Below are 20,661 nucleotides of genomic sequence, written 5' to 3' on the forward strand. Positions count from 1 at the left end.
AAAATAAATTGAAAGAACCGCCTGCAATGGCAAAAGATATAATTTTTCACTTCTTCCGCTTTATTGGGCGTTATTTGCAGATGCTGCTATCTAGCGAGTAATAGGTAAATATATTCCGAGAGGATTTTATTGTGTTTTGCGTCACCCTGTGCCGAGGCTAGAGGTTAGGTGAGAGAATACTTTAATTGCATATCTGCTGCTTTATTACTTGAATAAGGACAATTATTAAAAATGTTAGAGATAATTTGGTTTATATTCTCTTACAACTAAGAACAAATATTTTTCTATAACTAAACACTGATTTAATAAAAATAACGTAAATGAAATTTCGCTAACATTTTAGCTAATTTTTAATTAATCGCCGTGCATTCCGTATGGCAACTCTCGACTTTCTTGCATTCAGGCAACTCCTCAGCTGATCCGCTGATAAGGTGAAAAATGTATAAACAACTAAAAATTTAAAACGCACAGCCAAAAAGTAATCATGAATGCTACAATTCATGGATTAAGCTGGTTTCCACAATTTCCCGATAAGTTTGTAACCTGGGGACAAGAAATAAAGCTATACGAGTACACGCAACATGATGATAATCGAAGAAGTAAGTGCAATCCCAAACAGTGTTGGCTATGGACACCGCTACAATTGGTCTATATTTCCTTGAATTTATTGTAAATAATTTATTTTGCTCACATTTCAGGTGCATTACCAAATATTTCCTCTAATTTTTTGGCCACCGAGACGCGTTATCAATATGCGCGCTGTGTGCAACCCTCGTATCACAAGAGCCGCCCTATTATCGCGGTTGGTTTGGGTGATGGAAAAGTTGGCGTATGCGATTTCCACGAAGCTGTCGATGGGAGCTGGGAGTTCAGTGAGTATAAAAAATGAGTGTAGAGATGCGCTTACTAATACAAATGCACATTGCAGCCCCACGTCAACAGCGGATGTGCCTTTGTCTAGCTTGGAATGAATTAGATCACAACGTGTTGGCCATAGGACATGATCGACATCGCTCGGACTCGTGTATTGCAATTTGGGATATAGAACGTGGCGTGCCAAAAGATGCAGGTGAGTTTTCCAATATGTAGCTGTTATAACACAATAAAAAAGATGCCCATGCATTTTTGGCGAATGGTGCTGATTGATATTCTTCTTTGTTGTTGTTGTAGCAGCATAATCATTTCCCATACCTATATGGGGAATGTTGCTGAAGTGACAGTCCTTGGCTGGATATAAATCCGGGTTGTTCCGGTACCGTATAACCGACTTCTTCTTCTTGATTGGTGCGATATCTGCTAACGCGATTTTAGCGGAGTTTAGCAAAGCTGAAGTGATACTGCTTATCCATATATTAATCTGGTTCGTTCCAATATTGCATAACCGACAGTAGGAACATACCGCTCATTGACGTTTCCAGCTCAGTCAGTTCCAATTAACAGGAACGACCCGGATTTACATCCGGCCAAAGACTGTCACTTCAGCAGCATTTCACGTATATGTATGGGGAATGTTTATGCTGCTACAACAACAACAACCGCTCATTGATGTGGGGCATAAGCAAAGGTCGCAAAGAAAAACCTGCATACTGCTGTCCTCGTAAACTATAGACTGGGTTTGCTGTAGCACTTTGAAGAAATTACTTGATGCAAATGTCCACCTTTCGTTGTAGAAGGTTGAAAACCCTTACATAATATCCCGTATATATTTTTATATTTGTATATATAGATATATATATTATTTTTAATGGCTTGTCCTTTAACAATATTTAATTTTTGATCTTACAGTCAGTTTCTTCGGTCACTCAGAATCTGCGCATTCCTTGTGCTGGGACAAGAATCATCGTGTGCTCATTGCAGGCGTGAGCCAGAAGCAAATAAAGCTTTTCGATTTGAAACGTAAGTAAGAAGAAACCTTGATTTTTAAATTATATATATATTTTTTTTAACTCTCCACAGAGGGCAATACTACCTGCCAATCTGTACAAACAAAAATGGTGCATGGTCTGGCTGTCGCGCCAAATGGCAATTACCTTTGCTCCTATTTGGATTCGGTTATCATGTTATGGGACTTACGTGTGCTCGATCATCCGCTTAAGACCATACAATCGGGCAAAAATCATTTGCAACTCAGTTGGTGTCCAACGCGGTAAGGGGAATTGGCAAATATTTAGTGAAACACACCAGAAATCATAACCAACTTTGTGTATTTATAGCACCAGCTTACTTACCTCACTTCAGCGTGAGTCGCCCTTCATCACCCTCTACGATATACGCAGCGTAGATGCAGAGAGCAGTCGTGAGGTATACCACGTGAAACGTCAGCTACAGCCATTCCAATCGAAACACTATGCCTCAAATAAGCCGCCCACACTCACCTTCCTTTCCTGGCACAATACGGAGTATGAACGCGCATTGCTGCTATCCGAACAAGGTACGATTGGAATGTTATTGAAAAATGCAAAATTGTGCTTTGCTAACTTTTCTTGATTTCTCGGTTTCACGCCAGGCAACATTTTGGAACTACGCTTACCACTTTCCCTAATTACTACCTATAGCAATCACAAAAAATTGCCACTTCTGCCACAGCGCCCACTGTCTATAGCAAATTCGCCAATACGTCCGCCAAATATCAACCAAATTACTTCATCTTTCATATCCACATCCACACTGAACTCGTCGCTTAATTTTGAGATACTCGACCAAAGCGTTCCAAAAGAAGAGCTGGTAGAGGAAACCTATCAGCGTGCATTGAGCGATTATGGTTTGAAGACTGATATGTACATCGATGGCTTGCCTTTGACACCCTATTTGAAGAGTGTCTGGCTGACATTGGGTAATTTGTATAGAGAGGAACGCTTGTCGGGCCTTAAAACGGTATTGGGCATTAGTCTGGGTCACACATCGGAAGCGTTGATGGCCTCGTCGCGCATTGAGTCACGTGTTATGCAATGGCCAGATTTTATAAATTCCAGCAATTTGGTGTGCTATAGGTGAAGTGTAGCTAAAATCGCGTTTACTTGATTACCCTAAAATATAAATGTATATTCACAGGAGCGAACAGCGCGATGTTGCGTTGAAACTCTGTGGCTGGGTATTTGAGCAGGATCTGGAGCGTTTTGTTAATAGTCTCTGTGATAATAAGGTCTGTCAGTTGTTGCAATAAAGCAATCAATTAAATGTTTTAAAACTATCGGCGATCTTCATACGCTGTATTTCCACAGGAATTCAGTCGCGCTGCCATGATTTGCGTTTTTCATCTGAAAATCGTCGTTGCTTGCGATATACTCTCGAAGGCTGCCGACCTCTCGCGCAATTCCAAGGATCCGCACGATGCCAGTATGTTTCGCATTGCCGCTATTGCCTTGTCCAGCTTCAATGCGGATCGTTGCAATTCGACTTGGCGCAATCAACGCTCGAATGCAAATAAACAAATACAGGATGCGCATTTGCGTGCGATTTTCTCGTTTCTCACCACCGAAAATGATAACTTCGATGCGGTGTTGGTGTGTTCAAGAGAAATACAAATGCCGATATTTCAAAAATTTATAAATATTTTTGCTCTTACAGACCGAGGAAGGCATCTCGCTCGCCGATCGCGTTGCTTTCGCCTGCAAATACTTATCGGAAAGCAAGCTTTCGGATTATGTTAAGCAATTGATACAAAAATCTATTGAAAGTGGTGACTTAAATGGCTTGCTGCTGACAGGCGAATCGCTAGATGGCATCAATATACTGCAAGCCTACTTGGATTTGGCTTGTGATGTACAAACCGTTGCGTTAATTGCTATTAACTATTTTCATCGTGAACATTTCACTGACAATCGCATACAATATTGGATCAGCAGGTTGTAGCAGTGAATTTAATTTCTATGATTTATAGTAAACTAAGTAATCTATCGTACGCAGTTATTTGGATGTCTTAAATTCATGGGGCCTTTGGGAAAAACGCGCTGAATTGGATATAAAAATCGAAAACTTGCGTACTGGCACGCGCACCACACGCAGCGTTTTTCTCTCATGCAACTTCTGCGGCAAATCGGTGTCGAATGCACTACAGGAGGATGCGCGCATGCGCACTGCCTCTTCAAATGTGAATAAGGTAAGCAAGAAAATATCGAACTGGAATTATATTGTATGTATATAAATTTACTTTCTTTAATTTCACGTAGCTCTCCTCCTGTCCCAGCTGCCGCAAACCTTTGCCACGTTGTTCTCTCTGTTTGTTGCACATGGGCACCACTCTGAATATTTCGCTGCCCAGCGATGCTACGCATGAAAGTCTGGGCTGGCAGTCGAAACCATTTTCAAAGTGGTTCTCCTGGTGTCAGACTTGTCGTCATGGTGGCCATACCGAACATATGATGCAGTGGTTCAAGTCAGTCTTGCTAATGCATTTTAACTATTTGATATGCCTTATTTATTCAATATTTCGTATTTTTCCTATGTATTGCGCAGACAAAACTCCGAATGCCCTGTGAGCTCCTGCACTTGTCGATGCTTCGATTTGGACGGCACCATGCCCAATGACATACCCGACTATTCATAGCTTTAATGTTGAATGATAAAAGCTTAGACTTAATTAGCACTTGGTAGTGCTAGGCAGACTTTAACTAGTTTTAAATTTATACTACATTATAATAAAAATTCGAAATATTTACGCTGGGCGCGAAATGTGGTATGTATTTAATATGAAATATGGCCTGCTTGAATGAAGCGAACCATAGCATCCGAGGCCACCAGTAGTGCGATTCACTAAGACATTTCAACGATATTCGCATTGTTGTCTTTCCTTAAGGGGTTATATTCCCTTATTACCCCTTTTTAATTTCAGAGGATCTAGTTCGGAGATATAGTGGTCACCGCAAAACGCCCCAGAGATCAGCTGTATCTCCTTTCCAAATAAATATTTTGGCCCCTATTATGAGTTGCATTCGATCTTCGATATTCGTTGGTTGTCGAAGATCGAAAATCGAATGTCAATTTGGTATTATGAGCGGTGCAACGCTGTCGAAATTTTCGTTGTATACCGAATTTAGAGTCGAATGCAATTTTGCTTTCGATCGTGTAGCGTATAGTGGGAAAACTTGTTAAAGTGTAAGTTGTTTGCGATTATTTATGGTTTTATAGTAACCAAATATTAAATATATACTAATTTTGTTAACATTATGTAGGGCGAAAGTCGTGAGTACCAAACAACAATTAGAAAGGCGAATCCACAATTCGCAAAAGGGATTTGCACCAAACTTCAAGCAGCAAAAAAATGGGAGGAATTTACAACGGAGCTGAATTGCTTGGGACCACCAGTGAGAACGGCAGCAAAATGGATTAAGCTTAATAATGGTTTTTTTTGTGATGTTTATAGAAATACATTTTCATATTTTTTTTCGAATGACGAATAATTGAATAAAGAAAATTTATAACAAAAATAAAACAGAAAGTGTGGTGTAAAGGTTTCTATTTAATACTTTTTAGATTTTTCTATAATATTCTCAAAATTTCATTTCTTATGTTTTCTAATTCTCCATTATTTGACTCCACTTCAATATCTTCAGCATCATCGTACACATTGGGTTGAGCAAGTCCTAGCATACCTTCATTACCAATACTCAATTGGTACGATCCCTGAGCACAAACTCGCAGAACTGTGGCTAGCTTTAAAATATTTGGAATCAATTTGGCTCGGGTGCACTGCTGCAACTGGTTTTCTGTACTGGACAGTAGGTTCACAAACGGCTCTTTAGATAACCTAAAGTTCTTTAAAAATCTATAAGGAAATTTCTGTAATATTAAGTACGTCAACACATTTTGAAAGCTCTAAATTTACTCAGTGGAAGCCATTTCTAGGTGGTTGGATGCGTCCCTCAACTGTTTCCTACTTCTAGCTAGTTCCACTAATCTTTTATCGTCCGATGAATCGTCGAACCACAACTCCGTTGTACTCATTTTCACAAAAAATACTTTTTTTACCTTTTAAAAATAATGTTAGCAAAGAATTTCAACACAATCGGTTTTTCTTTTATTTTGATTTGCTGTATCAGCTGAGAAAAAATTATCTATTGTAAATGCGTCGAACGATCGAAATTCACAATAGTCCTATTCTTCAACGAATGAGCACCATAATACCAAATGAAAATTCGTTCGATCAGCACTTTCGACTACAGTCGAAGATCGAATGTTGCTCATAATAGGGGCCTTAAGTCTTAAAATACAGTTAAAAGATGGCATATGTGTACAAATTTTTAGATCAGTCAATCAGAAAACTTTTAGCCCCAGAAAAAATGATTGAAAATTCCCTTTTTTCGGCCTTCTAAATGTGTTATATACAATTTACTTACCCTTAATTTACTTTAACAAAACCTTATTAAAAAAACGCGAATATGTCATTTGAGTATTTGTCGTATGACTTATCACGTGTAGAAAAGGTAGTGAGCCCTCAAACAATGGATCGATGTTTGCTCCGGGATGTGGACAATCCTTTCCATTTGGATGCATGGGAGTTCCAAAAACTATTCCGGTTAACTCCAGACTTGACCCAGGTCCTAATTTCTCAGCTTGAGAGTCATCGTAGAGGTTCAAGAATAACAAAGATTTCGACTGGAAAACAGGGAAATCTAGTAACTTCGAGTTAATTCAATTCTAAATTAGGTAGGTTCTATGTGACTTCACTGCATTTTTTTTTTAACTGAATGCTATCAACGACTCGTAGGTGAGCAATGGGGAATATCCATGAGCCAGTCGTCCATTAGCCGAAGCATACATAGTCTAACAGATGCAATCAACCGTTCCATGTTTTGCGCAACGGTGAGGTTTCCTATGACCCAAGTGGAGCGGCAAGTGGCAAAATAAACTTTTGATTGAGTTTCCCGACAATCGCGCGGCTTCTCTTAGGAGCTGTCGATGATATCTTAAACCAAAATATATGCAAAAAGTACTAAGTAAATCTTAATTTGGAGTAAGGTGTGATTTTATTTTACTTACTTTGTATAAATATAATTGAAACAAATACTCAAAATTGAATTTAACAGCTTGGCTGGTATGCATTTTTTTATTCTTCCTTGCATTATTCGCTCATTTTGATATTTAATTGGACAAGGATGCCACTCTCTAACAGTTTGAACAAATAGAAAAAGACAGCTTTTGAGTGTTAGTTATCATAAGTTTGTGAATAGCAAAATCGTTAGTGCAAGCGGCAAATACTATAGACAAAAATAACAATTGTCGAATTGTTAAAAGTTAGTGAGTCGCAATACAGGTGCCTAGCCTCTCTCATATCAAGACAGTAGTGCGCGATGAGGGATTGCATCCTACACAAAGTCATCCTGGTTTTATAGAACTCTCTGGACCCGGAGGGCTCTAATCCAGTTATCATGTATTTCTGTGCCCACTGGAGCATAACGGATACTAGTCCACCTTTTCGGGAGTAACGGTGGACTTGTTGCGGCATGGGGCTCCGCCGTCGTCGACCGTTCCCTCTCCCTTTACTATTACTTCTCATCACCGAAAGTGGGTGGCTAACGAAACCAACCTAGGCGTGCTATCGTTGGCTCTTCCGAAGTTCTAGAGGCTGACGATCTCAAAGAGCTCCCCTGTTGCTTCAGAACCCTTGAAATACGCATATCTCTGTAAAGGCTTTGAGATGTACCGAAAGAAATGTTGGAGCTTATACGATTTGGCAACGAAAGTCTATCCACCGATGACTGAAGGCTAGTTCGAATTGGCGAAGTCAAGAAAAAGCTACACTACGTAGGTTTTGTGAACTGTTCGTTGGAATTACATCTCACCGTGTCAGCACGCATATTCTAAAAGTAAGTCTGTAGACACAGCTCGACATGGACAATTCAAGGAATTTTCACTTGGTGAGGTTCAGCGCACTAAACAGGTCTAGTCTCAGGATGTCTCCTCTACAACACCTTCACAACCGGGATTTCTATACTCCCTATTGTTAAGGGGCTCAGCAAAAAGCTCAACAAGCAATTTACGCTGTGGTGTTTCCTTAGAAATTACCCCTGTTGACATTTGCTGGAGCCTGAGCCACCTCCCTGACGAGTTAAGAGAAATCTCTTCCACTAAAGCGACGAGATCCCGCACCAAACACAACTGCGACTACTGCACCGGACAGTATATAGACATACTTTAAACGATATTTATCGGGAGACTCACCACCTTTCTAAACTGACAACCCCCAAATGCCGTTATTGAGGTCCAACCACACATTGCAAACGAAGAGCTTTAGAGGTTACTAACCACCTATTCATATGTCCTATCAAACCCACCCATCTAACACCTCACTCCCTCTGGACATAACCTGTCGAAACAGCAAGTTTCCTGAGCCTACCGTTAGACGATGATGAAACGGCATTGGCAAGGTCTAGTGAACTGCTACAACAACACCTGGTATCTTTCTTAGTATAGAAGATGCTTTCAACAACCTCCATCATCCCCGGACTTTGCCTAATGGGAACGCAGAGAACGCGTATGGGATTTCCCACTAATCACTTCTGCCGCAACTACAGAAACGAGAAGGGAGTGGAGAGTATTGAACAAACTTTTCCCAGGCCGCGCCACTGCTGTCCAAATTATTACTTCTTTGAATATCTCGCAGAATTGGGATCTGCAACCAGCCACAATATTTTAAAGTTGTTCAGAGAGGCGAAGTGGTTTTACCAGATCGCGGATTATATGGGGAGACCTTTGCCAAAACAAGTGGTAACACAAAGAATCCACAGACCTAAGCCCTTTATGCATCCTCATCGAGAGTGGCAACCACCGTAACCTAATCTAGCCTAACTCAAGATCCACCTGCCCTTATTCGTATGCACACTAAAGCTCATTAAGCTTCATTACCTTGATTTAATTAACATTTTCTTGTTTATATTCCTTATCTTTTTCGTTTATAGATGCCTTTTTCAGCCTCACTTTTACATTTAACCAAAGTATGCGCCGGTTTTAAGATGAATTGCCGTAAAAAATGTAATAAATTGCATTTCCACTTTTAAGTAGCTTACCCACTTATTGCATCTATTAGATATTGCGGCTACCCTGCCGTTGGTCAGTGTGTGCGTGTATTCGTTTTTTTTTTTTTGCTCACTCCAAAGCAAGTTCCTTACGTTCCAGCCTTTGGCGGCTACCGCTCCTTAGCTTGGCTCTCAGCTGTGAAAGCACATAAATGAAAACCAATTTGCTTTGTTTTTTCTTTAGCTGTATTTTTCTTTACCGCATTTAGCGCCAAATTATGAAATACTCGCCGTTAAACGTTTTTCAGCTCGCTTTCTTCTATTTTGTAGGCAGCGCCCAATTTTTGGATTCAGCAAATAGACTTGGAAGTTTTGTTGATTTGCCCTTTTTAATGGCGTCGAAGGTTTATGAAGATCGTAAATGAGGGACTATTAGTTTTTGTTTTTATAAAATTTAAATCCACACTTTGTAACTTAAACAGGGAAGGAAATATGCTGAGCTCGTGTTTGAGGTGTGAATTGGAATATAATTTTTTTTGTTAGATTTATATATGGCCTTATTTTAAACTAATATAAAAACAAGAAAATGATATAATATATATATTCATATATATACAGTTTGTCAGGAATATCTTTGAATAGTGAAGAAAAATTTAAAATTTTAGCTTTGATCGAGAATTCCAACAACAAATAAAAAAGCAAACAAAAAATGTATGCACACATTCCATTACTGTACTCAGTGGCGGCGCTAGACCAAATGTGTACGTCGGCGACATCAACTTCGCGAGGCCTCTTTACTTCGCAGTGAAAGAAAACGAAAAATTAAGGGAACCAAATTATAAAATAATTTATGAGTATACGGAGTTTTATTGTTAATAAAATGATGACAAAAAATTATTACACACAGAAATTAAAATAGTCGAAGTTTTCGTCTTTTAGCCTCACTTAATTTTTTCAGGATTGTGTCGTAGTTAAGTCTTGCCGCTATTTCAGCTTCGATTGACAGAACTGATAACGCGGGTAGTCTGTCTTGGCTCATTGTGCTTCTCAAATGGGTTTTTATCAATTTCAACTTTGAGAAGCTTCTCTCAGCGGAAGCTGTGCTGACCGAAACTGTGAGCATGATTCTAATTGTAATATAAACATTTGGATATATCTCCTCTAAATTATTTTCTAAAATGTATTGGATGAGTTGTTTTGCGTCGTTGATAGAGTCTAGTGAATTAGTTTTAAAAAGCTAAAGTTCTTCATATAGTTCGAAAGGCTGTATGTCACTGTTTTCGCCTTCCCGAAGTCTTGTACCTAAATCAGTACAATGTTTGAGAAGATCCTCTTTTGGCATAGATTTCAAATAATTGATATCATAAATAAAACCAAATTGTTCAAAATATTCATTGAGCGCTGTAAATCGACATTCGGTATAGACTATTATAGCATATTATACCATTGCGTTAAAATAAATAACTCTGAACTGTATTTCAGGAGATTCAACTGGTTCATCAGTATGTTCGTAACTAAGCATTCGTTTTTTCCTGGCTATTCTTTTTTCCTTAAATTGAGACTGAATTTCATAAGTACTTTTCTCCACAAATAATCTAGCTTCTGTTACGCTTTTTTCAAATCCTGTATTTTGGAATTCGTGAATCCAGCTACAAAATGAGCGGAAAGTATCAATAGCAAGTTGACTTGAACCGATTGCCATAGTTTACTTATAATATATTGTTTACACGTAGCAAAACCTCATACCACACGTGTAATGCAACAATAAACTCAAAAGTTAGCATTTCCTTAAGACTGCTTCACTGTCGCTTAGAGTTTTGGAATCATCAGTTTTATTTTTCAGTTCATTCACATATTCGATGACATCATCAAGTTGTAAAAATATTGCTTTTACTGCTCCGATTCTACTCTCCCATCTCGTTTCAGACAGAGTTTGTAAAGTCAATTTTAATTTATTTTTTACTATCTCCCAACGCTTGCTTGACTTTGAAAACAGCACATAGATTTTATTGATACGAGTAAAGCCGAAAAATGTTTTGGCTGTCGTTGAAGAGTTTGCTGCATCTATCAATAGTAAATTCCGACTGTGGCATCCGCATGGTGTAAATAATGTTCTTGGATTTATATTGAGTATTCTTGTTCTGATACCTTTGTTAATTCCGACCATATTGGCGCCATTATCATATCCCTATCCTCGACAGTTTTGGATATCTAGATCATTTCTTTCCAGTTCTTGTAATATTGATTTTGTTAAAATAATAATAATGTTATTTTATTAACAATTTTCTTTTTCGGAGTTATTGATATGCGCCCCGACCAGTAAATACCCCGGCTACGTCTCGGCGCCGCCCCCTCCCTTTGACTTTAAAGTCGTTAAAAATTTGAAGTTAAAAGTTGGCTTACCTGAACATTAGGTATGAAATTAATAACAAATAACGTAAAACTTTTATCCACTAGAACTGTGCACTAGAACGTCGGGGTGATAACTTTACAATACAATAAAAAGAAACTTTGCGTTTGCGAGTCTGCAAGTTGCCGTATGAAAAAAATTACTCTCACAGACAAATGAAATATAGATAAATAAATTAAACAACACGGGGATTCCCCGTCCAGAGTCTCGTGCGCCGTGCGCGAAATCGAACGTTTTTGCACTACCCGATTATACGATATTGGTATCGGACGCTCATAATGAAGAGCACACACACACATTATGTTTCTATATATGCTAAATTAAGATCTTTTGCACATAAAACTAATTTATTTATTGCATTCATAGGTTTTCCTACTCCCATGAATTCAATAAATAAATAAATGATAAATGCCACACACATTACTTACATTCATTTTCACCCAATACAGATATCGTGTCGGGCAGTGTGTGTGAGAACGCTCATTAGGGCGAAGCCAGGATGATTGGCGAAACGAAAATAAATAGGTAATTCGTTTTTCTGCGAGGCCCCCTCAGACGCGAGGCCGTCGGCGGTGGCCGACGTCGCCGACGCCTAGCGCCGCCACTGACTGTACTTGTCTACGACTATTAGGCGCCAACAGTTATTAAATAAACACACACTTTAACAACAACACAAAAACAAAAACAACAAATGTTGTCAAAAAAATCTTTGCATAACTGATGAAAACAACAAAAAATGCAGTCTTTTGGGGTTAATATTTTGTATGTCCTCCTTGGGCATCAATTACCGCTTGAAGACGACTTCGCATTGATTTAATTAGTTTCGGAATATCATATTCCAATGGTATTTTTTCCCACTCTTCTCTGATGAATCTTATTAAATCAGTTTTATTAGTTGGCGATCTTTTTCCTACTTTTGTTTTTAAATGAACCCACAAATTTTCGATTGGGTTAAGGTCGGAACTTTGGGCGGGAGTATCAATAACTTTGGTGCAGTTGTAGAGTAACTAGGACCTGCATAAATAAGATTTATTTTTGGGATCATTATCTTGATAGTATTTGTATTTAAATTTGTTCGAATTTTCCAGGTCAAAAAAGCCGAATTTTCTAATACTGGAAGTCAATTCGTTATTAAAATATCAAGATATACTTCCTTGGACATTATTTCGTCCAAAATTTTTATTTCACCCACTCCCATTGTTGATATACAACCCCAAACCGTTACTGACAGTTTTCCAAACATTATGGTAGGTAGTACCGTGCTGTGTAGTGCTGTGAGAGGCTTACGCCAAACTCTCTGGGGTCCATCATGGTAGTAGAGCATCATTTTCGTCTCATCTGAGAAAATAATGTCATCCCAGTTCTCTGTGGGAAGTGATATGTGCTCGGTGGCAAATCGCAATCTTTTATCAACGTTTAGTGCTGATAACAGGGGTTTTTTCCTAAACACTCTTCAAGAATATTTGTGTTTTTGCAACACTTTTCGAACAGTTTCATGAGAAACTCTTAACCCGTAGTCTTTTTCCACTTGAAGAGCTAATCCTCTTGCACTGCTTTGCGGGCTATTATAAATAGTTTTAATAATTTTACGTTCAACTCGCTGTGTCACTTTTTTGCCTGCCTGTAGACCCTTTTAACTCGAGTTTTTCTTCATTTTCAGCACGGCTTATTATATTATATACAGTTACAATTTTGAGGAAGAACATATTGGCGATTTCTCCGGCTAACTTGCCTTTGTAGTGATTGAAATACAATAATCCAATAATATTTTTTTAAATTCGTTTTCCTGACATTTTTTTTATTCAAATCTGACATCACTTGTAGCACTGAAGACAATCACTTTATAACTAAATAATTCCTTACCCCTTTCACATTCCATACCATTTGCAAAAAAAACCCAAGTGAATGAAATTCGCGGAAAATAACTGCATTTTTTGTGGTTTTCATCAGTTATGCAAAGATTTTTTTGATACTTTTTAAATAGATTAGACATCTTTTGTTTTTGTAATGTGTGTGTTTATTTAATAACTGTAGGCGCCTAATAGTCGTAGACAAGTACAGTAATGGAATGGTATAAATTTTTTGCTTGCTTTTTTATTTGTTGTTGGAATTCTCGATCAAAGCTAAAATTTTAATTTTTTCTTCACTATGCTAAGATATTCCTGACAAACTGTATATGTATGTATAATTGGCGCGTATACCCTTTTTGGGTGTTTGGGTGGATGTTGTTCCGCAAACAGAAGGACCTACAGTTTTAAGCCGACTCCGAACGGCAGATATTTTTTTATGAGGAGCTTTTCCATGGCAGAAATACACTCGGAGGTTTACCATTGCCTGTCGAGGGGCGCCCGCTATTAGAAAAAACTTTTTCTTCATTTTGATCTTTCACCGAGATTCGAACCTACGTTCTCTCTGAAATCCGAATAGTAATCACGCACCAACCCATTCAGCTACGGCGGGCGTTGTGTTAGAATTAAGTTTAAATTTGTATCCGGTGATTTTTAGCTTCTTGAGAACTATCGATATCGATAAATATGGTTTGACAGCTGAGAAAGGCAAACTGTATTTACATTTCTGTTCAGTAAGGTTTGGACTGCGAACAACCATACTTTTGAAATTGTCAAGGAATTTATACATCTTGGCCTCGCTGTCACAACAACAAATGATGTCAGCTTGGAGATAAACCGACGAATCACGCCTGCTAATAGTAAGCAAATATGTAGCGGAGATCTCTCTCGCCTGACAAAACTAACACTCTACAAGACACTCATCTTACCCATGATACTCTATGGCTCTGAAGCATGGGTTGTGTTGCAGACTGATGCAGGCGCTCTTGAGGTAGTCGAGAGAAAGATAACTCGGAAAATCTTCCGCCCTCGTCGTGTTGGCGATAACTACTACCGCCGAATGAACCACGAGCTGTGTGAGCTCTACGCCGATGTGAGCATAGTTAAGCTCATCAATATTCAATGCTTGCGCTGGCTGCACCACGTCATGCGTATGGATGCAGAAGTTCCAGCAAAGAAAGTGTTCAGTTAGAGGATAACGACGTAGGGAAAGACCATGCCGCCGATGGAAGGACCATGTCGAAGGAACCCTCTCATCGCTTGGTGTAACAAATTGGAGAAGAGACGCCTGGCGCGACTTGTTGCAGTCGGCTTTAATTCGGTAACGGGTTGTGATCCTTGATCAGGCCATGTAAGTCAGTCAAATTTGTCAATGTGCCGCCAGCTGGTCTCGCCAATTTGAAAACGTGGATATGGCTGGCTGTTACGATATTTTTAATAATGGGCAACATTGCAGCGAATAGTTGGAAAGATTCGATAAAAAAATTCAAGAATTGTGGAATGCCAAGATAGAGACAGATATATTTTTGGGAGTTGAAAAATTTTAGTTAAGAGTTGAGTACTTAAAGAAGTGATTTTATTAAGATGCATTTCTATTGTCACATTTACTGGCTCGTTTAAACGTCCGTACAAGAATTAAAACTTATTCACTGTTTGGGGTAAACCTTTTCTAAACTTTGTCGAACGCTGTTATAAAGGGTGGTTAAGGGCCGGTGTTGAATTTGAATAAAATACAATTTTTTTAGGAAATTATTTTCATTTCTCTTTATTATGATAATACTGGTATAGCTCATTTACGTATAGAACAAAATATTGACCAAATGACCGCCGCGGCCTCGGCGGCGCACCTCCATCCGATGGTCCAAAATTTCGATGACGCTGAGGCATAATTGAGGTTCTATGCCGTTTATGTGCCGAATTATCTCATCCTTTAGCTCTTGAATTGTTGCTGGCTTATAGACGTACACCTTTTCTTTCACTCTTGGATTATCATTCGCCCAAATGTGCCAATTCTGTTTATTCACGAATCCTTTGAGGTGAAAATGTGCCTCATCACTGAAGATGAAGTGCGCGATATGCATTTTGATTTGAACGCCCGTTTTCATAATAAGCCTGAATAACTTTAACGCGTTGCTCAAATGTGTATTTTTCCATGGCTCTAATTGAGTTTGTCTGAAATTGAAAAATGTCAAATGAAATGCAAAAAAAAACTTGACGTTTAGGTGTGGTTCACATTCAACATCGGCCCTTGAAATTTAACCACCCTTTAGTTTGTTGAACCCTGCCGAATAATAGAATTAGTCCAAGTGTGAAAAATATCCATTCGTTGCTGCAACCAGTTATTCCTTTGAATAAAATCTATCTTCCCCCACTCATTTCTTCAAATTGAGAATCAAATAGTAGTCCGAGGTTGTCAAATCTGAATAATATTGGGATATGAAACTAGTTTGAACCCTATTTCCATTAATTTTGCAACCACAACTGCTGAGGTTGGTGCGTTGTCGTGACAGAAAACGAAAAATGGCTCAACTTCCTCGAATCAAACGAATCTGGCCGAAACTTGGTGTGTATGCCTCCAAGGGATGCCTAGATATACGCCAGTAGTGCCATCTCTCGGACTCGCACGAACTTTTCAAACGACCTTTGTAGGTCAATATCTGTGTAAAACATGTGCCATTTAGTAGATACACATAATTTTTCATGCAGCGGAAAATGGGAACTGATACAGGGTTTGATTGAAAAGTAATGAGCCTTCCCGCGCGGAGCGTCTGCCAAGCGATCAATCGAATCGGGTGGTGGGGCAAAATGATCGTTAAACCTTCCCCTTCCACTAGGAACCGGTCCCAATTCGCTGGCAACAGCGGTGCAGTCAACATTTTAAAAGTGTGTTAGGATTTTGCAGTGGCAAAAATGCAGCGATCGTTGGAGTAACGTTACTCGATCAAATTTTGCGTAAAGCTAAACAAAACGAGCACCGAAACCATTGGGCTATTCAAGGAGGCTTACGGGGACCAATCTCTGTCCAGTGCCCAGGTAAAACGGTGGCACAAGTCGTTCAAGGAAGGCCGGGAGGACGTCGAAGACGAACAGCGATCCGGAAGGCCTTCGAAGACGCAAACAGACGAAGATGGGAACCGGGTTCGTGAATTTTTGAACATTGACCGTCGTGCTAGTCTACGTGAGATCAGTGAAGAGTTAAATTTAACTTATTACAATTAGTTATTACCTCGTCAACAATTGGACCCTTCATCACGAGAATGCGCCAGCTCACACTGCCTTCCTCTGCACCTCTGCATTGGCCAAGATGGGGGTTCCGGTGCTTCCCCACCCTCCCTACAGCCCAAACCTGTCCCCTCCGGACTTCTTCTTGTTCCCGCGCCTGAAAAAAAAGCTTAAGGGGAGGCGTTTCGACCCCACCGAAGCGATCGGTGACAGCCGAATTGAACGCGATTCCGGCGGATGAGTTTAAAAAATGTTTCCTGCAGTGGAAGGACCGCTACCAGCGGTGTATTGTCGTTCAAGAGTCCTATTTTGAAGAATATTAGTTGTATAAGCCAAAAGATTTAATAAAATTGCTTAAAAAAAATAAGGCTCATTACTTTTCAATCAAACCCTGTACTGTTTTGACAGAGTAAACTCTGCGGTTTGCGTCGCCGAGTGGGCTGGTGCGTGACTACCGTTTGGAAGTGCACAGGTTCGAAGCAGTGTGCACGAAACACCAAACGATAGAAAAAGCTTTTGCTAAAAGCGGAGTCTTGTGAAGAAAATACAAAATTCACTGTACACAAAAGTTAATTACGAATGGATATTTTGAAGTTGTAGGAAAATCAGGTACAACAATCAATAAATTCAACAACCAGAAAAATATGATAAGTAAATATGTAAATAAAGAGCACGCATTAGGGAAATATGTAAAACAAAAAACGAACTAACACACACATGTACATAAATACATTCACTTATTAAAAAAATGGTTTACTCTTTTTTGATGTCGCCATATTTGGGTCGGCTCGAATTGATAGAAAACTACATACCAGTAGTGAGAGATATCTTAATTAAAACTCCAACAAGTGTAGAAAAAGCGATAACATAGATTTTGTTTTGTTTCTAACTGATATCTTAAATTTTTATTTAGATAAAGGGTGCTTTTTCAGAAGATCTATCAATTGAAGTAAAAAGTAATAGTGTGGGGAAATAAGATTTTTTTATTTATTAATCAACAAACACAATACAAAAAAGACCATATGCAAGAGTCTTATAAGAAACTTCTTAAAAGTGGACCTAGAGGAAGAAAAATAAGCATTAAATTGAGCGATCGCCCTCCTAGCAGCGGGAACAAGGAGCATTCATTCCATAAACAGTTTTAGCAAAACCCACAAAAAACAATTCATTCCAACGCAAATGCGTGAGGAAACATTAAAATTAATTTTATTAAGCTGATACGGAAGATCTATAGAGGCGGCACAAATATCAAAGACAAAACACATCGGCAACAGAGCGCGTCTACACTATAAGGACATGAGATTTATTAATAATCAACGAGAGCGATAAGACAGAATGGTATCAACAAATTTCATCGAGCACAAAGCAAAACGCACCAAAGCTCTCTGAACAAACTCTAATCTATTAATATACAAGTAGACTGCATGAAACGGTGTCCAAACAAAAGCTGCGTATTCTAACCTGAGCCGCACTTCGGACGAGTACAAAAGTTTGAGAGTACAGGGGTTGAAATTGAAATTTGAAAAGGTCAAGCGAAGGAGCACCAGGAGATTTGGTGGCTCCTAACACACTCAGGCTAAAAAGCCTATTGTATTTAAAGCTCTGGAAAGGGGGTAGATAGTCAAGGCGGGAAGGAGAAAAGTATCAGAGAAAGAGATAGGAAAGAATAGAGACAGAGATAGAGATAGTTAGTCCTGTGAGAATTTTCCAGATTCTTTGGCAAATCTGTTAATATCCTCCAGTTTTATAGAAAGAATATTACGCATTCTCACGACATCGGAACCCAATACTCGTAGTCGCGCTCTAGCAAAGGCAGGACACTCACAGAGAAAGTGCTCAGTGCTATCCGCCTCCTCCAAGCACGACAGGTACATTGAGTCCTCAATGATTCCAATGGTGGTAATATGCTGACCCCATGGGTTGTGTCCTCTAATAATAATATCGACCATCAACCGAACGTCTTTCCTTCCAGGCTTCAGTAGAAAGTTTGACAGTTTTTTGTTCGGACTTCTCACAAAACACTTTGCAGTTTCACAGCATTCTAGACCAAATCATCGCTCTTTATTTAAATTGCATACAACATCACTGATCCAATTCATGATTCCTGCCGAACTGATTCCGATTATTCGTTCTGGCCCTTGTGGGGGAACCGCTTGGCCTATTTATCGACAATTTCGTTTCCTTGAACACCGGAGTGCCCTGGAACCCATATACAATCTTTGAGGTTTGTTTTGCGTTCTCCAGGGCCTTCAGTACAGCCTGACTGTCACTGAAAACTCCAATCTGTTTCCCGCTCCATCTCCTCTCGATTATCCATTCGGCTACTTTCAGGATGGCAAAAACTTTCGTTTGGAAAACAGTTGCCATTTCCCCCATAGTATAGTGATACTTATTACTATCGTTTAAGTACCATCCGGCTCCAGACGCTATTTCGTTCTTGGAACCATCGGTAAAGAAAATATCCGTCAAACCTTTCTGCATGCATTCTGGATTGCCCTATTGCTCACACAATGGAAATTTGACATGAAATTTCCTTCCAAACGAAACTGTGGGTATCAGGTCGTCTTTAGGTGCCAAAAACAGTGGATACTGCTCAGATAGCAACTTAAAGACTTCGCACCAGGAACCATATTTATGGAGTCTAAACATTGCGCTGAAACAAGACTATGGTTGTTTTGTTCGGATTAACGGAAAGACCTTGTCTCATGCACCAGTCATCGATTTTGTCAAGAATCCTCTGCACTTTCGTGAAAAGCCTCCTTAGGGATTTATCCGATGTTAGCGCACAGACATCGTCCGCATATGCTTGGGCATGAAAACCGAGTTCCTACATCTCCGATAGTAGAGAGTCTACGACCAAGCACCACAGCAGTGGAGAAAGGACACCCCCTTGGTGTGATTGCATTAATTTGGTTGGAAAATCACAACCAGCGATTGTTCGTGAGCTCGAGTACCTTAAAATAAATAAAGATTTTGCTTATCGCACCATTACTCGTTACAGTGGGGCTGGTAGCATCGGGAAACGTCATGGAAGTGGTCATCAAAAGACTGAAACGTCACGTGAAATGGTTCAAAAAGAGAAGAATCGACTTGAGCGAAATCCCCGACGAAGTGCCAACCAAATGGCGAAAGAACTAAAAATATCTGACCGTAGCATCCGCCGCAAATACTGAAAAATGATCTCAAAGTCAAGCCTTACAAAATCAAAATGGCGCATGATCTCACACCAAAGCAGCAACAAGTCAGAATTGAAAGAGCGAAGGAGTTACTTCGTTTGGCCGAAAGCGGTCAATTTCCGAACATTGCGTTTTCTGAAACTGAAAAGCCATTGTCCGCTAGTGAGCCAAAATACCTGCAAATCACATACGGGCAGCTTGCGATTCGTTTCTGAACCGTCTCAAAGCAAAAGTCCTATGGAGCAAAAGTAAATTGATTCTGAATTTTGTACTATTTTCACACATTTTTTACTGTGAATTGAATGAAAGTAATTTTCCAAATTAAATTTATGGCCTTTTTAATTGGTTACACTTCGAGTGCCGGACACTGTAGTTAGTAATTGGCTTGCGACCAAGCTTTGCTTTATTTGCTAAATTTCCATAGGTTTCCTTCTTTTGTATTAAATTGTTAACGCTTTTTCGTGAAATTCGGCTAGCATATTGCCAGATCTTAAGCCGAAATACCATTCTTAAATTTAGTAACGATTTCCACCCGTATTTGAATACTCAGCTCCATTGTTTTAACCATTCAATAATTTAATTTTGAGAATAAATTGTTTTTCTCACTAATAATCCGACAGCAACACACAGGCCCTTATTATGAGCAACATTCGATCTTCGACTGTGAAATTGCGGATCGAACGGATTTTCATTTGGTATTATGGTACTCATTCGCTGAAGAATAGGACTATTGTGAATTTCGATCGCTTGACGCATTTACAATGGATAACTTTTTCTCAGCTGATACAGCAAATCAATATAAAAGAAAAAGCGATAGCATTGAAATTCTTTGTTAACAACATTTTTAAAAGTTAAAAAAAGTATTTTTTGTGAAAATGAGTACAACGGAGTTGTGGTTCGACGATTCATCGGACGATGAAAGATTAATGGAACTACATAGCTAGAAGTAGAAAACGGTTGAGGGACCCACCCAACCCCCTACAAATGGTTTCCACTGAGTAGAATTTTTAAAATGTGTTCACGTACTCAGTACTACAGAAATTTGCTTACCG

The 20,661-nt window shown here is 39.2% G+C and overlaps 1 protein-coding gene across 1 annotated transcript; it reads left to right on the forward strand.

Moving 5' to 3' along the window:
• Nucleotides 1-408: 408 nt before the first annotated feature.
• Nucleotides 409-4,824, forward strand: LOC128863965 (GATOR complex protein MIOS). The gene is made up of 13 exons (XM_054103405.1): nt 409-599; nt 699-872; nt 929-1,069; nt 1,786-1,896; nt 1,957-2,146; nt 2,214-2,431; nt 2,507-2,990; nt 3,052-3,142; nt 3,222-3,503; nt 3,568-3,845; nt 3,907-4,099; nt 4,170-4,375; nt 4,456-4,824. Exons 1-13 carry the CDS (start codon nt 485-487, stop codon nt 4,544-4,546), a joined length of 2,574 nt encoding a protein of 857 aa, XP_053959380.1. The 5' UTR covers nt 409-484; the 3' UTR covers nt 4,547-4,824.
• Nucleotides 4,825-20,661: the final 15,837 nt, after the last annotated feature.

Source organism: Anastrepha ludens, chromosome 5 (assembly GCF_028408465.1).
Source record: "Anastrepha ludens isolate Willacy chromosome 5, idAnaLude1.1, whole genome shotgun sequence".
Lineage (NCBI taxonomy): Eukaryota > Metazoa > Arthropoda > Insecta > Diptera > Tephritidae > Anastrepha > Anastrepha ludens.

What these genes read in the sequence shown, in the direction of transcription:
- LOC128863965 (XM_054103405.1), top strand. Translation starts at nt 485, where the DNA reads ATGAATGCTACAATTCATGGATTAAGCTGGTTTCCACAATTTCCCGAT. An exon ending in TGGCGTGCCAAAAGATGCAG is followed by an intron (nt 1,070 to 1,785) that starts GTGAGTTTTCCA and finishes TTGATCTTACAG; the next exon opens with TCAGTTTCTTCGGTCACTCA. An exon ending in AAAGCTTTTCGATTTGAAAC is followed by an intron (nt 1,897 to 1,956) that starts GTAAGTAAGAAG and finishes AACTCTCCACAG; the next exon opens with AGGGCAATACTACCTGCCAA.